The sequence below is a fragment of the Schistocerca cancellata genome, chromosome 8, assembly GCF_023864275.1.
Source record: "Schistocerca cancellata isolate TAMUIC-IGC-003103 chromosome 8, iqSchCanc2.1, whole genome shotgun sequence".
Lineage (NCBI taxonomy): Eukaryota > Metazoa > Arthropoda > Insecta > Orthoptera > Acrididae > Schistocerca > Schistocerca cancellata.
Window position 1 is genome coordinate 587,349,654 of NC_064633.1, and position 24,523 is coordinate 587,374,176.

General features: G+C 37.2%; 1 protein-coding gene across 2 annotated transcripts in view; it reads left to right on the plus strand.

Annotated features, from left to right (window-relative positions):
• The first annotated feature begins 337 nt into the window (after nt 1-337).
• The window catches only part of LOC126094917 (chromatin assembly factor 1 subunit A-like), a 96,777-nt gene continuing 72,591 nt past the window's right edge, over nt 338-24,523 (plus strand). The window contains exons 1-5 of one of the 2 annotated variants that reach the window (XM_049909563.1): nt 338-438; nt 641-723; nt 3,617-3,670; nt 16,755-17,755; nt 17,841-17,992. In XM_049909563.1, coding sequence (XP_049765520.1) covers nt 702-723; nt 3,617-3,670; nt 16,755-17,755; nt 17,841-17,992 — 1,229 coding nt within the window. In that variant the 5' untranslated portion in view covers nt 338-438; nt 641-701. Of the gene's footprint in view, nt 530-640; nt 724-3,616; nt 3,671-16,754; nt 17,756-17,840; nt 17,993-24,523 lie in introns of both variants that reach the window. The other variant, XM_049909564.1, reaches the window with a different exon arrangement.

Here is a 24,523-nt window from a genome sequence, read left to right on the forward strand (position 1 = left end):
CTCTACGATCAGCTGACAACAGTACTACAGCCCCGCCTCCAACGCGTGTTCTGTGTAGGACTGCGACAAACCAAGCTACATTGCGCTACTTATAAAGTACGCAACCTCCCGTCTGAATCACTGACGAAAGAGCGCAGCTGTGGCGATAGATCGAGCCAGCGTACCTGTGATGGGTCAACATAAATATTATTACATTGAGAGGAAATAGAAAATTACTATCTAGAGCTACAAAACACAGTTAAAAATTAAATTACATATTAATGTTAGTGATATTATTACCGTAAGAGAAATTTATTTTTCAAAGCACGAATTTGAGTAATGTTGTCAGCTGAATTTTCCCGCGCGAAATAGTTGACAGCAACACAAGGTGCGCGTTTAAGTAATTGTCTGTAACACCAGTGTAAAACACTCTTTTGTTCTTAAGTCATCGTGGAACATGTATGTATCTCGAAATTTCGCCAGACTATATGTAATAACAGTAACCTTACGATATACTCAAGCATTTCGTCAAGAAAATTTGAGAACATGAGTAAATAAAAGCTTATATTGCGTGTGCTCTTCTCGTTGTTTAATATACAGAAATATTCCCTGATGTCTCGAGACTACTTTGTGTTAATCATGTAATGCATACTTGTTGCAGCCGCCCCAGAAGCTGTATTATTAACTGTTTAGTTGACCATATCAAAACCAGCACTTTGGAAATGAAGGATAATCAAGAAATAGGTACGTCACACGTTGTAATAAGGTTATGCAGTATGAAATGCTATCATATACGTGTTTTTAAGGTACGCTTGTAAAACTCTTCCCGTCTTTCAATACCTGACAGAACAGCGAAATGTTTTGTACAGTCATTTTCCTACTGCTTACTTTGTAAACGATAAATAATTTATATACTTGCATGAAATGCAGCAGTTACACTTAGTAATTCAGTGATGTGATTGTTACTTGTAATCATGCTGTGCTTACAACCACTGAGAGCAGAATGGATACTTCTTAGGATTATAACTTGCAAGGGTTTGCGTTTACGTAGCATTCAGTGCACTAACAGCGTACGAGAATAATGTGCTTCGTGACATAAAGCTATTGCAAGAAGATTTCTATGAGTTAACCTTCTGTCCACTCTCACTATTCTTCTCCCCTGCCCAGTTTCTCCATTGAATCGAACAGGGATCTCATTTTCCAGGAAATAAATGTGTTTAATTTGGTATGATGATATTGTCCCACTGTTTAGCATAGTGAGCATTGAACACTGGTTGTTGCTTGTATTATTATGATAAGGTATTGATATTTTCATCTTCTGTCATTTTGGGGTTAGGCTTAGGGCCTGTTTCAGTCTCATCATCTTATCCTGGTCTTCCCACACTTCTCTTGCCTCATGGTTGATAATTCATTGCTACTTTAGAAAGTGTTTGTGGTGATACACAAAGTGCACATTCTTTCCATTTTTCTTTGTATTGGATTGTCTTTTGGGTCATTGGTTGTATCCCCAGTTCTTCCTTTATTACTTTGTTTCTAATTTTGTTCTATGCTGCAGCATTTCACATCTCATAGAAAATTAATTTCTGATGCTTCTAGTTGCCATAAGTCTTTGTTTCTAAGCATCTAAATTGCCGCCTCGTGTAATAAAGTGGGAACTGCCATGACGTAATAGAATTTCAGTTGTTTGTCTTTCCGTCTTTTCCCCAAAAATATTCCCTTACAGTGTCGCATGTTCAGTTGTAAGTATTAGTTTTTCTCCTGTATAGCCATATCTTGATTGTATGATATGTCACATTCTAAATTCTTGAAATGTGTTACTTGTTGTATGGTTCTGTTACCAAGTACTATTTTTGTTCATACTGGGTCAATACCTTGAAAGGTCGTGGTTTTAGTTTTATTTGTGGATAGCCAAATTTTACTTAGTTTGTGTAATGTTGTTTGTAATTTATGTTTGCTGTCTTGTATGATTAGGTTAGATTCAGTTTTCATTCCTAAGACCCAAAAATGAGAGATTCTCATGGGCATGGAACATGTCAGAAACTGTTACACAGAGAAACATAGATCATTTTAATGTGATACTCACTTCCCTGATCATTTGTCAGGAGATTGTCGAAATATGTGAATACATTACAGTAAGCTGGAGCTGCTAATATTTACAAAATTAATACACTGTCAGAATGAATCATTGTTATGCACTTCCAATAAATTTATCGTTCACAGAATACCTAATTTTGACTGTTGTGACCAAGCGCTGTCTAAACTGAAATGTAACAGACATTTTTACTTAGGCTGGTCTAACAATCCTTGTTAAGATATTGACCTATAGAGTTGGAATTGCTTACTAAAAAGTCTTTCAAACTTTGTTTGGCCTTTGCTTTGTCTGAAACTAAGTACTTAATAGTTGCCACCAGTTTATTGAATACATGTGTTCCTCAGTATTGGACCCCTTTTTATATCAAGGTAGGCCTAAGTGATTTTAGGTCTTTATGTAGATCATTCTTATTACTGTTATTGTTCCATGTACTGAGCTATTGGTTGGAAATAGACATTTTTATTTGCAGGAAATTTCATTACGGAATAAATATTCTGAGAAGCAGTGGTCAGAATACCCAGTTCCTTGAACAAGTCTCTACGTGATGAACTTGAGTTTACACCACAAATGAGCCATATTACACACTTTTGCTTGGTTTGACGAGTTACCGCAAAATATGATCCCATTATGACATAATAGAATGAAAGTAAGCAAAGGATGCATCTTATGTCATTCATATTGCAAATAGAGACTTGTTTGGACACTTCAGCAATTCTGTGGTATGACCATCCCAACTGAATTCATTATGGAGTTGTAATCCGAGAAATTTAACGTGTCAGTGTCTTCTGTCTGCATGTTTTTGTATGTTGCACATATTATTATTATTATTATTAAGCATTACAATCCATGAAGGCTTTTTGCTGCAGAATGGACAATGTTGAACCACTTTGCTCTGTCTTTACAAGTAATTTGCCACTGTCTGTCATGTCCTAGTTTTCTGAGATCGTCTTGAATATTGTCCAAGTATCTCATGCGTGGGCGTCCAAGAGGTCGTCTTCCGGTGGGAATCTCTTCAGTCACTTTCTTGATGGTCCTGTTTGGTGGTGCTCTGATGACATGCCCTATCCATTTCAGTCTTTTGGCTTTAATTTTGGCCACTATATCGGAGTCTTTATATAATTTGTAAATTTCATTGTTATTTAGCAATCTCCATTCATCACTGATCCTATCTCTTATGGGTCCAAATATTTTTCTCAAAATTTTTCGTTCAAATACTCTTAATCTGTTTTCCTCTTTTTTTGTGAGAGTCCAGGTTTCAGATCCATAGGTGAGTACTGGTATAATCAATGATTTGTATACTTGTAGTTTGGTGTTCCTAGATATTAACTTACTTTTGAAAACTGTCAAGAGACTATAGTAGCATTTGTTAGCCTTCTGAATTCGTGATATTTGAATGGAAAGTATACATACCATTATTTGCTATTTCTTAAATGCTAATCTTCCTTCATGTAGGTCAGGAAGTTTAGATTTCCATTTGTAGAATGTTTTATAGAAGATTGTAGTTATTGTTAAAATTATTTATTTATTTATTTATTTTTCCTCCAGTGATAAATGATGATGATGATGGCTGTACCCCGCCAAGAAAAAAGCTGAAGCAGGGTGAGTAAACTGTTTTTTAGTTCTCTCCCTCCCTCTCCATCTTTAATTAGTTTCTCATCTGTCTAAGTGACAGAAAAAGTGTAACTTTCTCAAAGTTTTCAAGTGCTAAGCCATCAAATATTATTTGAATGCCTCATAAAATAGTTCCAACATTTGTACCATATGAAGAAATTAATTCTACAAAGAGAAATTGTGATAAAGATAACAGAAAATTTTTCATTGTTTATATGGTTAAATGATGACTTCGACAGGTGAGACCTCGAAAAGTAGAGGAAGGCATTGAAATTAGCTATCTATGACTGTGCCCGTGCACATTCTAGAATTCTTTTACAGGTGAATGGTTGATATGATTTGAATAGAGAGATAAAAACAACAGCGGTCCTAGCCCGCTATTGCTTGCACTGAAAGAGGGTTTATTCCATGGTTTCACTCTCTGTGATTGTAGTAAAGGAAACCAGTACCCTTGAAGAGTAATATTAGGTCCTTTATTAAGGAATTTGTGAACTTAATATTCTGTCTTTTGATCTTAAACAATTTTCATTGGAAGAGTAGGTGTTATGCAATGTCATTACCCTGACCACACAGCCAACACAGGTGAATTATCACTTATCCTCATTCTCGTATGTTTAATTATGCCTGTGAATAAATGGCGATACTAACAGAGAAGTCTGGAATTCATTCCTGATTTGTTGATAGGACTTTTCCGGGACATTAACTGACTTTTAAAATCTGCTTTTTAACTTCACCTGCCCTCCCCTTTTCCTCCAATTAAACATTAGTTCAAATGTCAAACTGTTGATTTTACCGAAAACTGACATGTGTCACAGCCAAAGAAAAACAAAACAGTGCACTTGCTTAGACAGAAGTGATTTGCTCAAACTAACCTACTACATTTACATATGTACTCGGCAAGCAGCCGTATGGTGCCAGGCAACGTGCACCACATATCACTTCTAGTCATTACCCTTCCTGTTCCACAAGGGATAAATGGCTGTCTGCAAGTGCCCATAGGAGCTCTTATCTTTGTGTTCCTTACACAAAACGTGTATTGACAGCAGTAGAACACATGCCCAAAATTCTCCCAATAAAACGAGGTCGAGCATTCATCTCTCCTATTACCAACCTGACATGCTCGTCCCATTTCTTATCACTTTGCAATGTTACGTGTAGATATTTAATTGATGTGACTGCATAAAGCAGTACTCTACTAAAGCTGTATGCGAACATTATGGGTTGTTTTTCCTGCTCATCTCCATTAACTTACATTTTTACATTTAAAGCTTGTTGCCATTCATCACACTAACCAGAAGGTTTGTCTAAATCATCTTGTATCCTTCTACAGTCACTCAACAACACTTTTCCTTACACCGCAGTGTCCTCATGAAACGGCAGCAGATTGCTGCTCATCGTGTCCTTCAAATCATATATGTATTAGAGAATAAGAGTGATCTTATCACACTACCTGGAGCCATTTCTGATGATACCCTTGTCTACGCTGAACACTCACCATTGAGTACAACATACTGGGTTCTATTAGTTCAAAAGTCTTCAGGCCACTTGTATGTCTGGGAACCTAGTCCATATGCTAACCTGTGTCAAATGCTTTCCAGAAGTCTAGAGTATGGAATCTTCCTGTTGCCCTCCCATCCGTGATTTGTTGGGTTTCGTCTGAGTAAAGGGCAAGTGGAGTTTCACATGAGTGGTGCTTTCTAAATCAATGCTGATTTGTGGGCAGGGTCTTTTCTGTCTCAAGAAAGGCTTAGACAATCATAAAATTAATTATGTTCCTTCAGAAAAACTTTCACAAAGTCAATTTAAAAGTTCCCATATGATTGAGTCACAGGTAACCGTAATCCAGCTTTAAAGTTCAGACATGATTAACACCGTAGTGTTGATTACAATTAAAATGGATTATTGTCTGAATTGTTTTTGCCCTATAATACCACCTGAATAGGGTGGTGCTCTTCCAGTAAACATAAATCAAATAACTCTCCCTAAAGTAAAGTTGTTCGTCTTTACTCAGTTCCAGGCAATATCTGAATTTTGGGTAATTTTATTCAAATGGCTTTTTGTTCGTGATAGTTGCTTTCTTTTTAATCAGCTTCAGCATATTGATTTCTTCAATTTTCAGTATGACATAGTCAGTTAAAAATAACACACACTCCATGTTAATGTTCTATGTGAATTACATGTAAAATGAGAACAAATGTAAAAGCTTTATACTTAAATATGTACTGTAATGGTAAATACTTTTATTTTGGGTTTTCGGCCTGTGTCTCATCTTTTTGGGTGAACTTAAAAATGTGTTGACCTTACGCTACTCGTACTTGCACGATAGAGCAGATGTTGGCAACACACTTCTATGTGAAGTCAAAAGCCACCAATTGGAGGATACTTTGTGGTAGCCAGTTTACGGCAGTTAGCTAGATAAGTCGTCATATGGCTAACGTGTGTTAATCACATTTTGTGGTCAGCCTGTCCTTCACATTCTGCTCTCGCATATTGATGATTCTGAGCACATTTGCACCATACGTTGAAATGTTATTAATGACTTCAACTGGAATACAGTTGTTGGTTGTGTTGACAAAATTATATGAATTTCTTGTATTTTGTGGACAGCTCTTCTTCAGTTTCCAATTTTACTTCTTACAAATGTTTCTTTTATTTATGTGCATGCCACTTTTGCCCCACATGTGTTGAGATATTAATGATTGTGCCACAAAGGCAGAATTATATAGTTATATATTAAACAGCCACAAAAAAATAAAATAAACAGGTAACATGTATTGCTTTAGGAAAAACCTTACATTGTATTTGCAGGAATACTGTTTTTACACTATAAGTGAATTCCTTAGTAAAAATGATTGTAAATAACTTTTGTCTCACAGTGTTTAACTACATGTAATGAAAAACTGTATAAATATGTGAATGTACACAAACTGACAACATCCATACATTTTAAAATGTCTACAGATGACGAAATAAATAAATAATTGTGGTGACAGCCTGATCTGTGGCACTGTCCAAGAACTGGGTTTGGTTGGAAGATTGAGAGTGTGTGAATGTAAAATGTAGGTTGTGGTGTGACACACACATCAGTAGTGTGGCCTGAGTTTTTGTTAAATTAAAAACTGGAAGTTTTATTTTCCATTGTTTACTGTTTGCTTGTGTCGATAGTCCTGATGTGTGTGTATCAGTATTAGAAATGCAAAAACATGGCAGAAATTGAGAACTTGGTGTTAAGATATGTATTGTGTGTTTCTCTATTTTGCCTCAGCAAACAGTGTTTTTCTCCAAAAATTCTCTTTGATTGCGCTTCAGAATCATTTTATGTTAAGGTAGCTGTTACATACTTCATATTTCTCCAGTTACATAAATAAAAACATTGTTGCAGCATTGGTTGTACCATCAAAGGTTCTATCGTCATTACTTCTCACTGCCTCTCACGACAGGTGTTACCAACATAACTCGTCAAGATTAGAACATGATGTCCCGATGTAAAACGATTTCTTCGTTTCCACCTATATTCAGGACCTAGTGCTTTACATAAATATTCTAGGATTGCTCACACAAGTGTTTTCTATGCAGTTGAACCGTGGATTTACTTTCAAAATTTTTTCTTAAAGAATTTACTTTATTTACTAGTGATTCATCAAGAACATTAACACATTTAATCACACTATGAGAGTGTGGAAGTAGTTACCAGTGGGTAACTGATGAAAACAAATTTCTTTCAACAAATGGAAATTTTATTCATAAAAACCTTTTATTTTTTTTAAAAAAAAGGAAAAAAAGATTTAAAAATTATAACCAGAAAGCACCCTCTAAATATCAAGTTACAATTTATTCAGAGATGGAAATAACATTTTTTTGACGGTATGAGCTTTCGGGCTGAGAAGTCCGTAGTCACAACTGCTCACGACAACCTCTGAAAGACTACACTGGTGCAAATCTGCAACACACCAGATTACTTTAAACTAAAAATTGGAACAACTCACACAAACTATGCACCCCGTAGGAGGGATGGAAATGGTACAAAACACTCACACTAAAAATTTTACTTGCCACTGTAAGTGCAACTTGTTTTTAAAAGAAAACTCTTATGGTGGAAGGGTGGGAACTTTATATACTAAAATGACCATTTAAATAAAAACCCATGAAATGCAGTCTTACATAAAATGTACAAACATGCTCATCATTACACATATACCACCTCTCAAGATGATAGGCAAGATAAAAACATATTTCAGGAATTCGGCCTTTACACCTTAAGCAATAAATTCGTTAACACCAAATCCGACAAACATGACTGAGGGGCAGCTATTAACGTATGGCAGACCGACAGACACTAACTGCCTAACAAATGCGGACGAGAGACAGATGAGCAAGCTGGGGACGGGAGACGGACCAAGAACACAAGTAGAATTTGACAAGTAAATGAAACAACATATCACGAATCACTTAACTTTCAATAAACTGCAATGTCTGGTGAAGACTTGGCTCAGCACCCCCAATGCTCTCCCGAACCGTCTGCTGCCAGCCGCTTCAACAGACGCAGGAAGGCGCGCCAATCTCACGGCGTTGCAGCTCGCACCGGCCAGCCCGATGTTGTGGTTTGACTCCTGTTGCTCTCGTGTCGACCGTAGAGCCACTACCCCTCGCTATACGGCACGGCCCACTGGACTCACGTGGCAACCTCACATGAGCCGACACTCAAGGTGGACAAGTCATCATGTGTCTCAGTGCGCGACCGACCAACCGATCGATCCAACCGCCAATGACTGTTGCCCGAGCGTCTCAAGCAGACTGGCGGCCTAACGCACAGACTCAGATGCCAGAACTTGGCTCCGACCGGGCGACCACTAGCCTCAGTTCTCTTACTGGCGGAGTGGCAAGACTCTCATTTGCCGGCTTTCAAGTTTGATCCAAATGACAGACATAATAGCACTCTGACGACAGACAGAGACTAACTGCCGCACAAAGGCGAACGAGAGACAGACCAGCAACTGGTGACACGAGACTGACCCAGACTCACCCCAACTGACCAATTGCCGAGCTGATAGCGCCCCTTAAATGCACGTGAACAGGCAACCTTTCCCCTTTCCCACCAGAGGGAGACGCCAAATCTGCGGTTGCCACAGCGGCGTCACCGCCAGAAATGGAGGCCAACTGCTTCACACAACGTGCTACGGCGCGCTCTTCAAAACAGCAATTTTTAACACGGCTCAGCACTCTCCTTTGCAGATTGTTTGCATTTCCCCAGTATTCTACCAGCAAATGAAAGCCTGCTACCTACTGTACCCACAACTGAGCCTATTTTATTTATTTTTATTTACATGTCAAGTTCCATAGGACCAAATTGAGGAGCAAATCTCCAAGGCCATGGCACATGTCAGTACATGAAATTACAACATAGAAGGATTTACAGATAAAAATAAAATGTTTATGAATAAAAAAAAATCAATCAATAAGCTTAAGTAAATGCAATCAACAATACAACAATGATCAGCTTACTTTTTCAAGGAACTTCTCGACAGAATAGGAGGGAGCCATGAGGAAACTCTTCAGTTCTGATTTGAAGCTAAGATTTTTGAATTATTGTGGTAGCTTATTGAAAACGGATGCGGCAGTATACTGCACACCTTTTTGCACGAGAGTTAAGGAAGTCCGATGCGAATGCAAGTTTGATTTCTGTCGAGTGTTAACTGAGGGAAAGCTTCTTATTGTTGGGAATAAGCTGAAATTGTTAACAAGAAATGACAGTAAGGAATATATCAAAATACCCAGACTCTTGAATAGAGGTCGACAAGAGGTTCATGGACTTGCACCACTTATTGCCCGAGCTGCCCATTTATGAGCCAAAAATATCCTTTTAGAATGGGAAGAGTTACCCAGAATATAATACCATACGACATAAGTCAATGAAAATAAGCAAAGTAGACTAATTTCCGTGTCGAACGATCACTTTCATTGGATACTGATCGAATAGTAAAAATGGCAGCATTAAGTCTTTGAACAAGATCCTGAACGTGGGCTTTCCACAACAGTTTACTATCCATCTGAACATCTAGAAATTTGAACTGTTCAGTTTCACTAATCAATTGCCCATTCTGTTAAATTAAAACGTCAGGTTTTGTTAAATTGTGTGTTAATAAAAAACTGAGTCCTGCTGTGATTTAGCATTAGTTTATTTCCTACAAGCCATGAACTTAGGTCATGAACCGCACTATTTGAAACCAAGCCAATATTGCACACATCTTTTACTAGCAAGCTAGTGTCATCAGCAAACAGAAATATTTTAGAGGTACTTGTAATACTAGAGGACATATCATTTGTACAATAAGGAACAGGAGTGGCCCCAACACTGATCCCTGGGGCACCCCCACTTAATGGTATGCCACTTAGACCCCTTATTACAGCCACTCTCAGCATTGTGAATAATGACCTTTTGTTGTCTGTTGCAAAGTAACATGTGAACCAATTGTGAGCTACACCCCGTATTCCATAAAGGTCCAAATTCTGGAGCAATGTTTTGTGATCAACACAATCAAACGCCCTAGGTAAATAATAAAATATGCCTAGTGTTTGAAACCTTTTGTTTAACCCATCCAGTACCTCACAGAGTAGAGAGAATATAGCATTTTCAGTATTTAAATGACTTCTGAAGCCAAACAGTACATTTGATAGCAAATCGTGTGATATAAAATGATCAATTATCCTTACATACACAGACTTTTTAATAACTTTAGCAAACACTGATGCCATGGAAATAGATCTAAAATTGTCTTCATTGTCCCTTTGTCCCTTCTTATCAAGCAGCTTTACAACTGCATACTTTAATCTTTCAGGAAACTGACCATTCCTAAAGTAAAAATTACAAATATGGCTAAATATAGGGCTAACATGTGCAGCACAGTAATATTCTGCTAGGTACTCCACCATACCATTGTTCATTGATGTTATAGCCACAGGGTACTATGCACTTTTTTAAGTGCACAGTTTTATATTTTTGAACATTTAAAGCAATTTTCTCATCTTTTCCCCTCATTAAAATAATATCAAGATCTGAATGAATATTTGTGCAACTTCTTTCCAACAGTACTTCACTATAGATGACTGCATCATCTGTGGAAAGTCTGAGGTTACTATGAATATTGTCTGCAAGGTCATTAAAATATAAAGTGAACAGCAAGGGTCCTAATACACTTCCCTGGCACACACCTGAACTTACTTCTACACCTGTAGATGATGTTCTATACAAGATAAGTTGCTGCACCCTCCCTACGAAATGATTCCCAATCCATTCACAAATTTCGTACTTTTGGTCATAATTGTAGATGTGGTACTGAGTCGAACGGTTTATGGAAATAAATAAATACTGTGTGTACCATACTGCTTCAATGCCACCCACCTGGATAGCCGTCCACGTTAAAGCACCCATTTATGGGATGGTGATTTGCACCAGTCATGGTTCAAATCCTTCGAATGAATTAACAATGAGGGCCAGTGTGCTGGCAGTTTCCCACCTCCCATTAATTGAATGCTGGGCTGGTACCAAGCTACCTCCTCAGATACACATTACACAAACATTTAGAAGATTTACTGATGTTTGCACATAGAATTTACTGTAAAGGCACACAGATGGGGTATACAATGATTCTATCCTGGGATCGAACAGAAGATGGATGACCTTTTACTCACCCTTAATTGGAAGTAGCAACAGCATCCTGAATCCATGGCTTTCAGTATGTCATATCACTGGGCACTAACTGTGGTGCCACTGATGGCGTTAATATATGACCAGAATTTCTTTTGGTTTTGTGAAAGACTTTTTGACAATACTCTGTTGCAGTAGTCATTGAAGGCATCTTGAATGGCTTTGTAGGCAGCTAAGCATATTTCATTCAGTATTTCTTGTTCTGGAGAAGTTTCTTTACAGTGATTGTAACTTACTGATTTGTTGACAATCAACTGACACGGATTCAGAAAGCATCGTTCTTGTGAAACACAAGTAACTCGTTATTCTCATGAAGTAATCAGTGCTATCAACAGGGGCTGTCAAACTGGTTCCATGGTTTTTAGATTTATGAGCGACTTTTAATTACATTGTGTGCCTATGGAGAATCATCTCAGTTGTGCAACTGGATTCGTGATTTTCTGCCAGAAAGGTCACAGTTCATACTGATTTATGGAAAGTTACTGACTAAAAGAGAAGTGATGTCTGACATTCACCAAGGAAGTATTATAGGCCCTCTGCTTTTGCTGATATGCAAACATGATTTAGGAGACAATCTGAGCAGCCCTCTTGGATCATTTGCAAATAATGCTGTCATTTACTATCTTCTACAGTCATCAAATGGTAAAATGAAAAGTGTGACTCCATCCACACAAGTATATCTACATCTACATAGATAGTCCACAAGCCACGGTACGGTGCATGGCAGAGGGTACCCTGTACCAGTCTAGCACAGAGTGAGGGAAAAACAACTGTCTATATGTCTCCGTATGAGCTGTAATTTCTCGTGTCTTATCTTTATGGTCCTTACGTGCAGTGTATGTTGGTGATAGTAGAATCATTCAGCTGTCAGCTTCAAGTGCTGGTTCTCTAAGTTTTCTCAACAGTGTTTATCAAAAAGAATGTTGCTGTCCCTCCAGGGATTCCCATTTGAGTTCCCGAAACATCTCTGTAACAATTTCATGGTGTTCGAACATACTGGTAACAAATCTAGAAGCCTGCCTCTGAATTGCTTCGATGTCTTCCTTCAATCCAACGTGGTATGGGTCCCAAACACTGGAGCAGTACTCAAGAATATGTCATACCAACAACCTATATGTGGTTTCCTTTACAGTTGAACCACTCTTTCCTAAAATTCTTTCAATAAAGAAAAATCGAGCATTCACCTTCCCTACTACAGTTCCCACATGTTCGTTCCATCTCCTATCGCTTTGCAACATTATGCCCAGATATTTAAACTAAAAGGAATCTACTAAATTTCGGTTACATGATAAATCACACAAATCTAAAGGCCATAAATTCAACTAAGTACTTAAATGGCCATTGCAAATGCGAATAGCTTAAATTAGAATGACCACATAGATAATATGGGCAAAGCAAACTAAAGACACTTAGAAAATGCAACAGGTCTACTGAAGAGGCTGCTCACACCATGCTTGACTACCCTCTTCTGGAGTTTTGCTGTGCAGTGTGGGATCTGCAACAGATTGGATTGACGGAGGACATCAAAAAGGTTCAAAGAAGGGCAGCTTGCTTCGTGTTATCGTGAAATATGGGAGAGGGCCATGGATATGATATATGAATTGAGGTGGCAATCATGAAAACATAGTTTTTCTCCCCTTGTGGCAGGATCTTCTCACGTAAATTCAGTCACCAACTTTATCCCCAGAGTGTAAAAGTATTTTGTTGTTGCCCACCTGCAGAAGGAGAAGTTTTCATCATAATAAAATAACAGGAATCAGAGCTTGCACAGAAAGATTAAGTGTTTGTTTTTCCCATGTGTTGTTCGAGAGCAGAACGGTAGAAAAAATAGCTGGAAGGTGGTTCAACAAACACTCTGCAAGGCACTTAATTGTGAATTCCAGAGTAATCATGTAGGTGTATACCACGGAGAGTCCTTCCCGTTATGAACACTACTACTGGGTATATATCTGTCCAGTGCATGGTCAACTATTCTCTCAAAATTAAGCCATGATTTCACTACCTGTTGCTGTCCAGAGTTGAGAGTTTCAATTTCTTCACTGAGATCTGATGCTAATAGTTTTCTGAATCTAGTTTACTAAAATAATAAATATTTCTAATTGTTTTAGTTGCCCTTTGTACTTTAGTAATCATTGTAGCTGCAACTTCCTCATCACTAATACCAGTTTCAATGTGGACATCCTCGGAGAGGTCAGGTTTATTTGCTACCATTAAAGGTAATATATTTCCATCATGAGTGGGTGTTCCCAACCATATGTTGCAGGTATTTTCAAACAACTTACGGGAATTGAGACAGGTAATATTTACACCTGCCATTTTCAAGTTACAAACTGCAACGGACACACGATGTACAAGCAAATTTAAAACTTCAGTTCTTAGAGTAATTCAGGAACGATAACACACACACACACACACACACACACACACACACACACACACACACACAGTGAACACAAAGATGACCAAAGTCAGAGGTATTGATAGTGAAAGATTACAAACCAGCAGGTAAGGTAACACTGACTCTGTCCCTCTGTTTTTTGACAAGGGAGAGAGCAAGATTCCAAGCAGAGCTTAAACAGAAACTTTCATCCCTGTTTACAAGGTCACTTTTTAATTTAATCTCAACAGCTTCCTTAATAACACTGTCCCAATAGCTGAACGTTCATGCCAATATCTCGGTATTGTCACATAACATAGGGTGGCCAGTATCCAAACAATGTTTGGCAATAGCAGAAATACCTGGCTGCTGTAATCGTGTGTTCCATTTATACTTGGTACATTGGTCCTCAACAGTCCTGATAGTGTGACCAATGATGCCATGTCACAGCTACAAGGAATGCGACATACACTCACCTTACGCAAACCAAGATCATCCTTAACAGAACCCAAAAGCACTCTAATACGTGAAAGAACTTGCCCCCCTTCTAACAGCCGTGTACCACAAGTCTCTAGAGGAACGGAAGGTTCCAAATGATTGGAAAAGAGCACAGGTAGTCCCAGTCTTTAAGAAGGGTCGTCGAGTAGATGCGCAAAACTATAGACATATATCTCTGACGTCGATCTGTTGTAGAATTTTAGAACATGTTTTTTGCTCGAGTATCATGTTGTTTTTGGAACCCAGAATCTACTATGTAGGGATCAACATGGATTCCGGAAACAGCGATCGTGTGAGACCCAACTCGCTTTATTTGTTCATGAGACCCAGAAAATATTAGATACAGGCTCCCAGGTAGATGCTATTTTCCTTGACTTCCGGAAGGCGTTCGATACAGTTCCGCACTGTCGCCTGATAAACAAAGTAAGAGCCTACGGAATATCAGACCAGCTGTGTGGCTGGATTGAAGAGTTTTTAGCAAACAGAACACAGCATGTTGTTATCAATGGAGAGACGTCTACAGACGTTAAAGTAACTTCTGGCGTGCCACAGGGGAGTGTTATGGGACCATTGCTTTTCACAATATATATAAACGACCTAGTAGATAGTGTCGGAAGTTCCATACGGCTTTTCGCGGATGATGCTGTAGTATACAGAGAAGTTGCAGCATTAGAAAATTGTAGCGAAATGCAGGAAGATCTGCAGCGGATAGGCACTTGGTGCAGGGAGTGGCAACTGACCCTTAACATAGATAAATGTAATGTATTGCGAATACACAGAAAGAAGGATCCTTTATTGTATGATTATATGATAGCAGAACAAACACTGGTAGCAGTTACTTCTGTAAAATATCTGGGAGTATGCGTGCGGAACGATTTGAAGTGGAATGATCATATAAAATTAATTGTTGGTAAGGCGGGTACCAGGTTGAGATTCATTGGGAGAGTCCTTAGAAAATGTAGTCCATCAACAAAGGAGGTGGCTTACAAAACACTCGTTCGACCTATACTTGAGTATTACGCATCAGTGTGGGATCCGTACCAGATCGGGTTGACGGAGGAGATAGAGAAGATCCAAAGAAGAGCGGCGCGTTTCGTCACAGGGTTATTTGGTAACCGTGATAGCGTTACGGAGATGTTTAACAAACTCAAGTGGCAGGCTCTGCAAGAGAGGCGCTCTGCATCGCGGTGTAGCTTGCTCGCCAGGTTTCGAGAGGGTGCGTTTCTGGATGAGGTATCAAATATATTGCTTCCCCCTACTTATACCTCCCGAGGAGATCACGAAAGTAAAATTAGAGAGATTAGAGCACGCAAGGAGGCTTTCAGACAGTTGTTCTTCCTGCGAACCATACGCGACTGGAACAGGAAAGGGAGGTAATGACAGTGGCACGTAGAGTGCCCTCCGCAACACACCGTTGGGTGGCTTGCGGAGTATAAATGTAGATGTAGATGTAGATGTAGATGTAGATGTAATTTTAGATGGAGGTCAGAAAACACATTTCACATCGTATTTCCATAAAATGTGGCTGATCTTGTTGGAAGTGCTTCCTGCATAAGAAAGAAAGGCAGTAGACTTTGGTTTTGACCCAGTGTTATCATCAGTCACCCGATGCACAGTTGGTCGATAGCGCAGTGCACGTTCAATTTGCCTTTCACTGGAAGTATTGTGATGAAATGTAGCGTAGAGGTGGGCCAGCTCAGCTGGCAATTTTTGTGTTCAGTTAAGTATTAAGGTGGATTGGTACCCCGGTAATGAATAAAGATCAAAATATAAGATTACTTTAAATTTTAAATTATGTCACAAGTCCTTGACCTTGCTCGTGTTAGAATTATATATATCAAGGCCATCATTTTAGACTGTTTTAGGGGTGGTGTGTCTGCAATTGCCATAAATCTGCCCTCTCCCTTACACATAGTCTGTGCTGGTGTCATCGTAGACTTAATTCTGGCAGTCACAATGCACAGGCAGCTGGTGTTTGGTCAAAACACTTCATTGTACTGTATACTTAACTGCTGTTCTGTTCATTGCAATTTGCTTACAACTATGTTTCCCTCTTTCATCCCTCACAGAAGTAGCTCTAACTGTCTGTATTAAAAGTTTTTATGTGGGTAGTTTACTTCATATGTGGGTCCTGCTGCAGTTGTCTCACAGTTGTACATGTGGATGCCATTTGATATTTATTGGAGGTATACAACTGTACTTTCCCTGAACTGCCATGTATTAGACAGTTCATTCTCACTCCTAAATTTGTTTATAGTAATGACCTTCTACTATTATCAATAACAGGTAAGAGCACTGACTGACTATGCAGCATGCAAAACTCAAATACAATAAATTTAGAACCCTTCATGATGTCTTCAGCTTTACTAGATTGGCATAATGAGTGGCCCACAAGCTCTTCTTGCAGGCTGGCTTTCATCATCTTTTGTCAAAAAAAATTGTAATTGTTGTTTAAATATTTCAATTTCATTTCTGTTTTGTTTCCTTTGCAGCTCGTTTGCCATTTCAAGTCTTGAGTCCTGTTGTGAAACCTGCAACTGAACAAAGTACAAAGAAAAAACGTAAATTGAGTGAAGAAGGTGATATTAAAGTAGCCAAAATTGTAAAGTGTGATAAATCAGATGTCCCACTTGAAGCAAAAGAAAATGTGTGTGGTTCTGTTAAATCTGAAAAGAATGAAAATAACTCTAAAATAGCAAAGTCACTAAAAGAAAATGAACATTCTACAATAAAAGAAGATGAAAAGAACTGTCTTGGCAAAAAATATGACGGGCATGAAAATTCTGTTGACCACTTAACAACTAAAAATGTAAAAAATGCTACTGATAATACAGAACCTGCTCAGACTGAAAACTCAGTAACTCAAGACTGTGACGCAAAGACGTCTGATAAGAAGGTGGTAATAGACATCTGTGGGGAAGATCATGATGACACTTCTGCTAGCAAACCTGTTGACTCAGTAAAGCTCAAAGATAGCACAAAAGCACCCACGAGTACAACTGTTTCTGCTCAACAAAGTGAATGTAGGGAACAAAAAGTTGATAAGGCAGAATCTGACGCTTTGATTCATGATTGCACCGAAGAAAAGACTGACAAGGAACTGGGAAGTTCAGAAAAACCTGAAAATGGGGAGAGTACAGAAAAACTGGAAAACGAGGAAAGTTTAGAACAACATGAAAATGGGGAAAGCCCAGAGAAATCTGAGAAGGAAGAAAGTTCAGAAAAATCTGAAATTGGCAATTTAAGTGTACAGGATGAAGATGTGACCCCACTGAAACAACAGAAGGATGATAGTGACTCAGGAAGCATCAAGGGAAGCACCGAGAAAAAAATGAGAGAGAGAAAATCTGGGAGAAGTCTGTTGACACCCAAGAATGATAAGGCAGCTACATCACCTGAAGTAACACCAAAAGCAAAGAAACTCACCCCAAAACAGCTACAGAAGCAAATGGAATCTGCAAAGAAAAAAGAAGAAAAAGAGCGGCAACGTTTGGTAATTACTTTATGTAGAAATGTTGTTTATTTATTTGTGTCAGTTTTTGTGATGTGTATTACAAAAAAATAATAATATTTTCCAGGAAAGGGAAAGAAAGAAGGCTGAAGAAAAAGAAGAGAAACAAAGACAGAAAATAGAAAAAGAAGAACAAAAACGAAAGGAAAAAGAGGAGAAAGAAGAACAAAGAAAAAAGGAGAAAGAAGAGAAAGAGAAAAAAAGGCTGGCAGAACTGGAGTAAGTTACTTATTCTTTTCTATCTCTAAAAATAAATTTAAAGAGGGGTAATATTTGTTACACAAAGTATTTTTGCTGATGTCTGGCTGCTACTATCCTCTCATCTGGCACCTGTGCTGCATAGTTAAAGTAGTTAGTTGCATGTTCCACTGTATGATGATGATGATGATGATGATGATGATGATGATGTAGAGTGAGTCAGTTTTCTGGCTGTCTTGGATTTTCGTCTTTGGAAATAAGCAAGTAAACAGAAGTTTAAAGAACAGCAGGAAAATCACCTGTGCCTTTGCAAGATTGTATTGTAGTAGATGATGAAAACCATCCTAAGATTGTCACTAGTCAGTAACAGTTTTCCCACAAAAGGCTTTATAATTTGGAAAAACGTTCCACTTGACACAAGAAACAGTTCACTTATTTTCTAACTGTGCTTTTCTTTGACTAGAGAAGTTTCATTTCAGATGTGATAGCATTACGTCAATGTAATGCTGTGGATTTGTTCAACAGTTGAACAGTGCAGGAAACAGTAATTTTTTTTTTTCTCCCAGTGGTCAAACATGAGTGTCAGGAGACCCTTTCTTCCTCTGCCAATGCAACAGTAATGTCAGTTCTAAGTACCTTACCAGTTGAGTCATGTGTCTTGTCAATTCTCATGGATATATCTACAGTATGACATCTTTCATGAATTCTTTTCTTGATTTCTTTTAAACAGAAAAGATAAAATTCCAGTTTTAAGTTATCAAATGCTTACAGTCCTGCGTACAGGAACAAATTTGGCAGGGATTCTTTAACTTAGTGAAAGGTATATTCAGCTACAATTAAAGTTCTTCACATGTCCATAAAAGATATCTTTTCTGAATTACCATTTGATATGCTAGCAAATGCTTGTATAATATTCTGTTTGATGCTTTTGCCCTTCTAGGTGATGGTCACTTCATAGTGCACAGTTTGTAGGCACTGCACTGGTATCATGAATAGTTGCAGGAAATAAATGTCTAAGCTGTTCACTGTGATCCTTTGGGCACAATGTCACTGTAATTGATTTCCTCTCTTTATTTTGGCACATCATATAACACCACAAAATTCGTAGATGGATGTTTTCCATCCAAAACTGCATGCCATACCATTTGCTCTAGTACACCACCAACTCCATTAACAATGCCTTTTCCGTGAGCTTACTATATGATGTATTAAGCTAATATTATATGAAACATTATCACTTTAACCACACTAGGTTTATTCATAATTCAAGAAATACTTTTAAAAAAGACCTAACCTAATACAAATCAGACATTACTTAACATACAAAAATTTTGAATTTCTCACTTTTGGCGATGATCATGAGATGTTGATTAAAAGAAGTGACTAATTAACCTCTTTCAGAGTGTCATCAAACTAGTTTTTTAAGCTGTGACAGAATAGGACCAGTTCTAGAAATATTATTTACAGTTTAAATTATCGAGTTGCTGATTATTTGCATATTATGTGGTGGAACCTTATTTGTTTTATTATTTTGTAATAGAACAACAAAATATACATTTCTATTGTATTTCATTGCATTACAGCACACGCAAATTGTACATTTAATAACAGAAATTTTAAAAAATTATAAAAACAATAATTCAGGAAATTAATTGAAATGAACTGCGGATAAGTTGCCTTCTAAAACTGTCATTCAAGAGCTTGCTTGATTATTAGCAACACCCTAGTTTTGAACTGACAATTACAAATAAATTATAGTGTTCCCATGTTGTGTATTTTATACAAAATACCATCAGATTGGGTGACTTTGATCAATTTTGTACTTTACACTTACATGTTTCTAAAATCAACAACATTAATATATAGGTGTTTCTTTCAGGGGGTGGGTATTGAACTGCAGTAATAAACATTTTGGTTTTTTATTTTGACATAACTGTCATCAATGAGTGTGAGTGTGACTGAATTTAATTTAAAATGTTTATTTGACACCAAAAACACTCATCAATCCACCATCACTAAAACAGTGAATTTTTAAAAATATTACATAGCTAGTTTCAGCACACTGAGGTGTCATTTTCAAATGTAATCACAGACCTGGAAAATTCCATTAATAATTGCAACCACAATTCTATCAAACGTTGCAAAAAGTACACTAAAGTCAGTAAACGGAAGCAAAGGCAGCAGAAATGGGTCACAAGATGTCATGACAGTTTTTGGTTGATCAGTCATTTCATACCTTTAATGCAGTGTAGATTAAAACTTTATCAGGATGAAAGATATTATATACTCTTAAAATTAGTGCCGATGCAATTTTCATCTACACTGCAGTAAAGTGTGAAGTGATTGATCAATCAAAAATTGTCATGACGTCTTGTGACCAGTTTCTGCTGCCTTTGCTTCATTTTACTGGTTTTAGTGTATTTTTTGCAATATTTGAAAAAGTGTGGTTGCAATTATTAATGCAGTTTTCCGGGTTGGTGATTGTATTTGAGTGAGTCAAAACAATAGTTATTTAACCTTTCAAAAATTTCATTGTGGCTTGACGACTGTTCATGGTGTCAAATAAACATTTTAAACTTTTTGGTATTTATTACATTTTTCTCTAACAGATTGTGAAAATAATTTTTAAAAAACTGCATTGGTGTACCCCACATGAAGTGAATAATAATTAAAGTTTACTACTAATTTCAGAGTAACATAGAAAGTTTCAGTACAGAAGTCTGTGATCACAAATTTGCTTTATGAAATTCCGAAGAAATGCACTCTCTTGGTCTGTAGCACTAAAAACTGCCTTGACTACTGTGTGTTTTACCATGATGACCATGAATACTGTTTGTTAGGTATCCTTTGGGAACTTTATACTCTCAACTAATTTTGTCAATCCTTATTTATCCATTTAAAATTTCTGAGAAACATGGTTCTAAAACATCCAAGCTATATTTCTTTGATTCACCAAATTTATGTTTGTACACACACTGCATTTTCACACTGATTACTCTTACTACCTCAGCTGTGTGACGCACTAATGAAACTGTGCCAACACGTCAAATTCATAAGGTATCATACAGTCACTTCAAACAACTGCTTCCTCACTCCACCATTAGACTGTTATGAGTCAGTTTTGCCACATCCATTCTGTCACATTTTTGCTATGTTCATTAGATCACATACTTTCCCCATTCATGAACGTTTGTAAATAAAAGAACTGCTCACGAGAGACTGTTAACTCCAGCCTGATTCCACCAAGAATTTGCAATGTTTTATTTATATGTCTGTGAATAGGTAAGTGAAGTAGATTATCTTTCATTGTTGCTCTGGTTGTCGTGAATGGTTAATGCTTAAAATATATGAGACCTAAGTATGTGAGTTCTTTTATGCCAGTAACACAAATGGAAGTTTTAACTCATTAAAAACATTTCAAAGAATCAATCCTTCTGAAAATGATTATTATTCAGATAGGAGTTCAGAATACTGCACACCATACCACTGTCATAAATTAAGGACTTCTGAACAGTAAATATAATAACTACAATAAAAGAATTTTCATCACCAGTGTGTAGTTATTTAACATAAAATATTTCTTGAACTTTGTGGTCAACTTCACTCCAGCAGTCAATTTCAATCTATTTGGCGGTAGGTAACTTTGAAATTTACTGCTACAGATTTGCCTACAGTTACCAAGGATTAAATAATTTTTAAAAATTTGAAAACTGTATGCAGTGACAGATGCCTCAAAACTGGTATACATAACACAAAACTGCCATTAGACATTATACCTGCCATCAGTCAGAAATTAATTGGCTTGCTTAAATTTGATGCACTGTGAAACCCGGTCAGTCAGTAAAAAATGCGTTTCAGGTTAGTAATTTATATAAAAAGGAAAGTATGCAATAAAAATGCTTTACCATCAAATTGTTTTGTATGAAATTGATAGAAACATTTAGTTTTATGTGCTAATAAATTTTGCCAAAACACGCATGCTCATGGTAAATACCAACTCTTTTTGTTGGAATAAAATATGTAAATACATACGTCCTTTGCCCTTTTGAGTGTTTACACTGGCGAATAGAGATTATTTTAATGTAGCATTATGTCTGTTTTTAATACCTTTGCCATGTAAATTTTTTAAATAAAAAATTCATCTGTAGGACAGAATTTCAAGGAAAAGCATTTTCCATTTCCCTAAAATGTTGCTTTTTTTATCTGTAAGACAGATTAAATCATTGGTAAAGTAATTGAAAATTATTGTCGAGAGGGGTTTTTTCCCCTCCCAGTAATTCTACCAAAAGAAAGTCACCAGCGAAAGCTACAAAATTGCAGAGAAAGAATGTCTGCTTTTACTTTTGTTTCAGAAGGTGAAATTCCAGTACTGCAGATGCGTGTTTAAAAGTGAAAATACTAAGTCTGGGTGTAGGAACTATTACTCCTTTCACAGAGAGGAAAGAAGGATAGGCTTTAAAAGGTTAGAAAGGAGTGGCAGGTCTCTCAGATCCCCGGCACAGCTGTTTTGAGGATGAGGGCAATTGTAATTATTATGGGTATTATTAATTCCTTTTCAGTGTCTACACAGAATCTGTGTGAAGTATAAATCTGTAGTTTAAATGCCTTATTCTTTAGCTTGTTCACTGTCACTATCTGATAAAAAACCTGTTCTGAAAGATGTTCTTTTTATCGTCATCAGGTGACCAGAACCTGACACAAAATTAAGGGACAGAGTAGTAAGTTCCAAGTTATTAGGTGTGTGTATTGATGAAAACTTGACGTGGAAAAAATTGTATAGTAGACTTGTTAAATCGCTGAAGTTCAGCTACTTCTGATATAGAAATAATTGCCAACTTTGTGGATATACAGAGTGGTCAGAAACAGTCTGGAAATCTTTAAAGGTATTGCAGGGTAGATTGTGCTGGGAAATAATGTAAGAAAAAATTCAATACATTGCACTCTTCCAGTGTTAATGAGTTTTGAAGTTAGCCAGTCGGTGGTTGTGTGTGTGTGCAAATTCAAGTCACCCAATGTATACAATTAGCCTAGCCAGTTGTTCTCATAGCATAATGATTGTGCACAAGACTGCTGAGACTTTGGCTTCGGTTTGATCCTCACTGCTGTCCCATATCCAGTCATGTTGCTCTCTTGTTTGGTGTTAAGAAACCAAAGAATACATCTGGTGACATCACGTCTGGCGGGCCACTTGAATTTGTGTGTCAATGGCATGCTTGGCTAACTTTAATGCTAATTAACTCTGAAATGGTGCAACATATCATTTTTTATTTTTTAGCACAACCTACCTAACAGCACTGTTACGAGCTTTTCAGACTGTTTCTGATCCTCCTGTAGAATTCAGTAAGTTAATTTAGTTTGCATATTTTCTTTCACTGATGTCATATAGGGTAATATTCGAGGGGCAACTCCTCACTAACACAAAAAGTATTCATTGCACAAAACAAAATAATTAGAATTATGTTTTGAGCTCCTGCCTACACTTTAATGAATCTAATTTTGACACAGAAAGGGGTATAATATGCAGCTATAAAACTGTTTGATAATCTTCCTATGAAAATGAGATGTCTGACAGACAGCAGAAGTGTTTTCAAAAGTAAATTAACCCTCGAATAGGCGTGTGCCCTTTTTCATAACACGAGCGGGTGCACAGCGCATTTCGTACACATGTATAGAACAGCTGTCTTTAGGTTATCAGGCTAAACACATATGATCAAAATCACAGTTCAATCTTAATTTATTTAAACAATGTGAAAATAAACTTACTTAATTTATGAGTTAAACTACTGTTTTGTTAAACAATAATGAAATAAATTTTCACTATTAACACTCTGTTGCCACGGACATATGTTACAGAGACAGTAATGACATACTCAAAGCGTTAAGCAGTGCAGTTGCATCAGTTCCCAGCCAGACCCTTATTCAATCACTAATTATCTCATAGACAACTGCCTCACTGTGGAATTACGTTGCTAGTTCGTAATCGGGGTCGCTTTTCTGCACGGATCCTAAATCTTTGCTCACCTGGCTCGCTTTGTATTTTTATATTACTGCTGCTTACGTGGACGTATGCCAACACAATTTCTCACTGTTTTACACAAAGCAATAATGAAGGAATAGCTGTGGGTTTGCAGTTGTAAAACAACAATGGAACTGCACAAATCATTTTATTTTTGGTTGATGCACTTTATACAGAGGCACGCCTGCTTAGATGTTTCTCCTTAACAACTCCTTCCATACCGAAGAGAACTTAATGAATAGAAGTAATTAGTCATTTTACAAAGAAAGTATCTAAATAGCCAGCATACAGCCATATAAATATTTTTTGTTCTTTTCACTTTTCTAGATACCCATATGTGTTGTATATTTGTTCCATTGACATGTTCCACACCATAATGTTCATCATGAATATAATCTGTGGAACAAGTAACTAACCAGCCAAACAGACTAACTTTTGGCTGTCTCTCCATAATATGCTGGAAGTATCATTAATTGCCCATATATCCATGCATACGTTGATTGTTTTGCAATTTTCATGTTTGTGTGTGTGTGTGT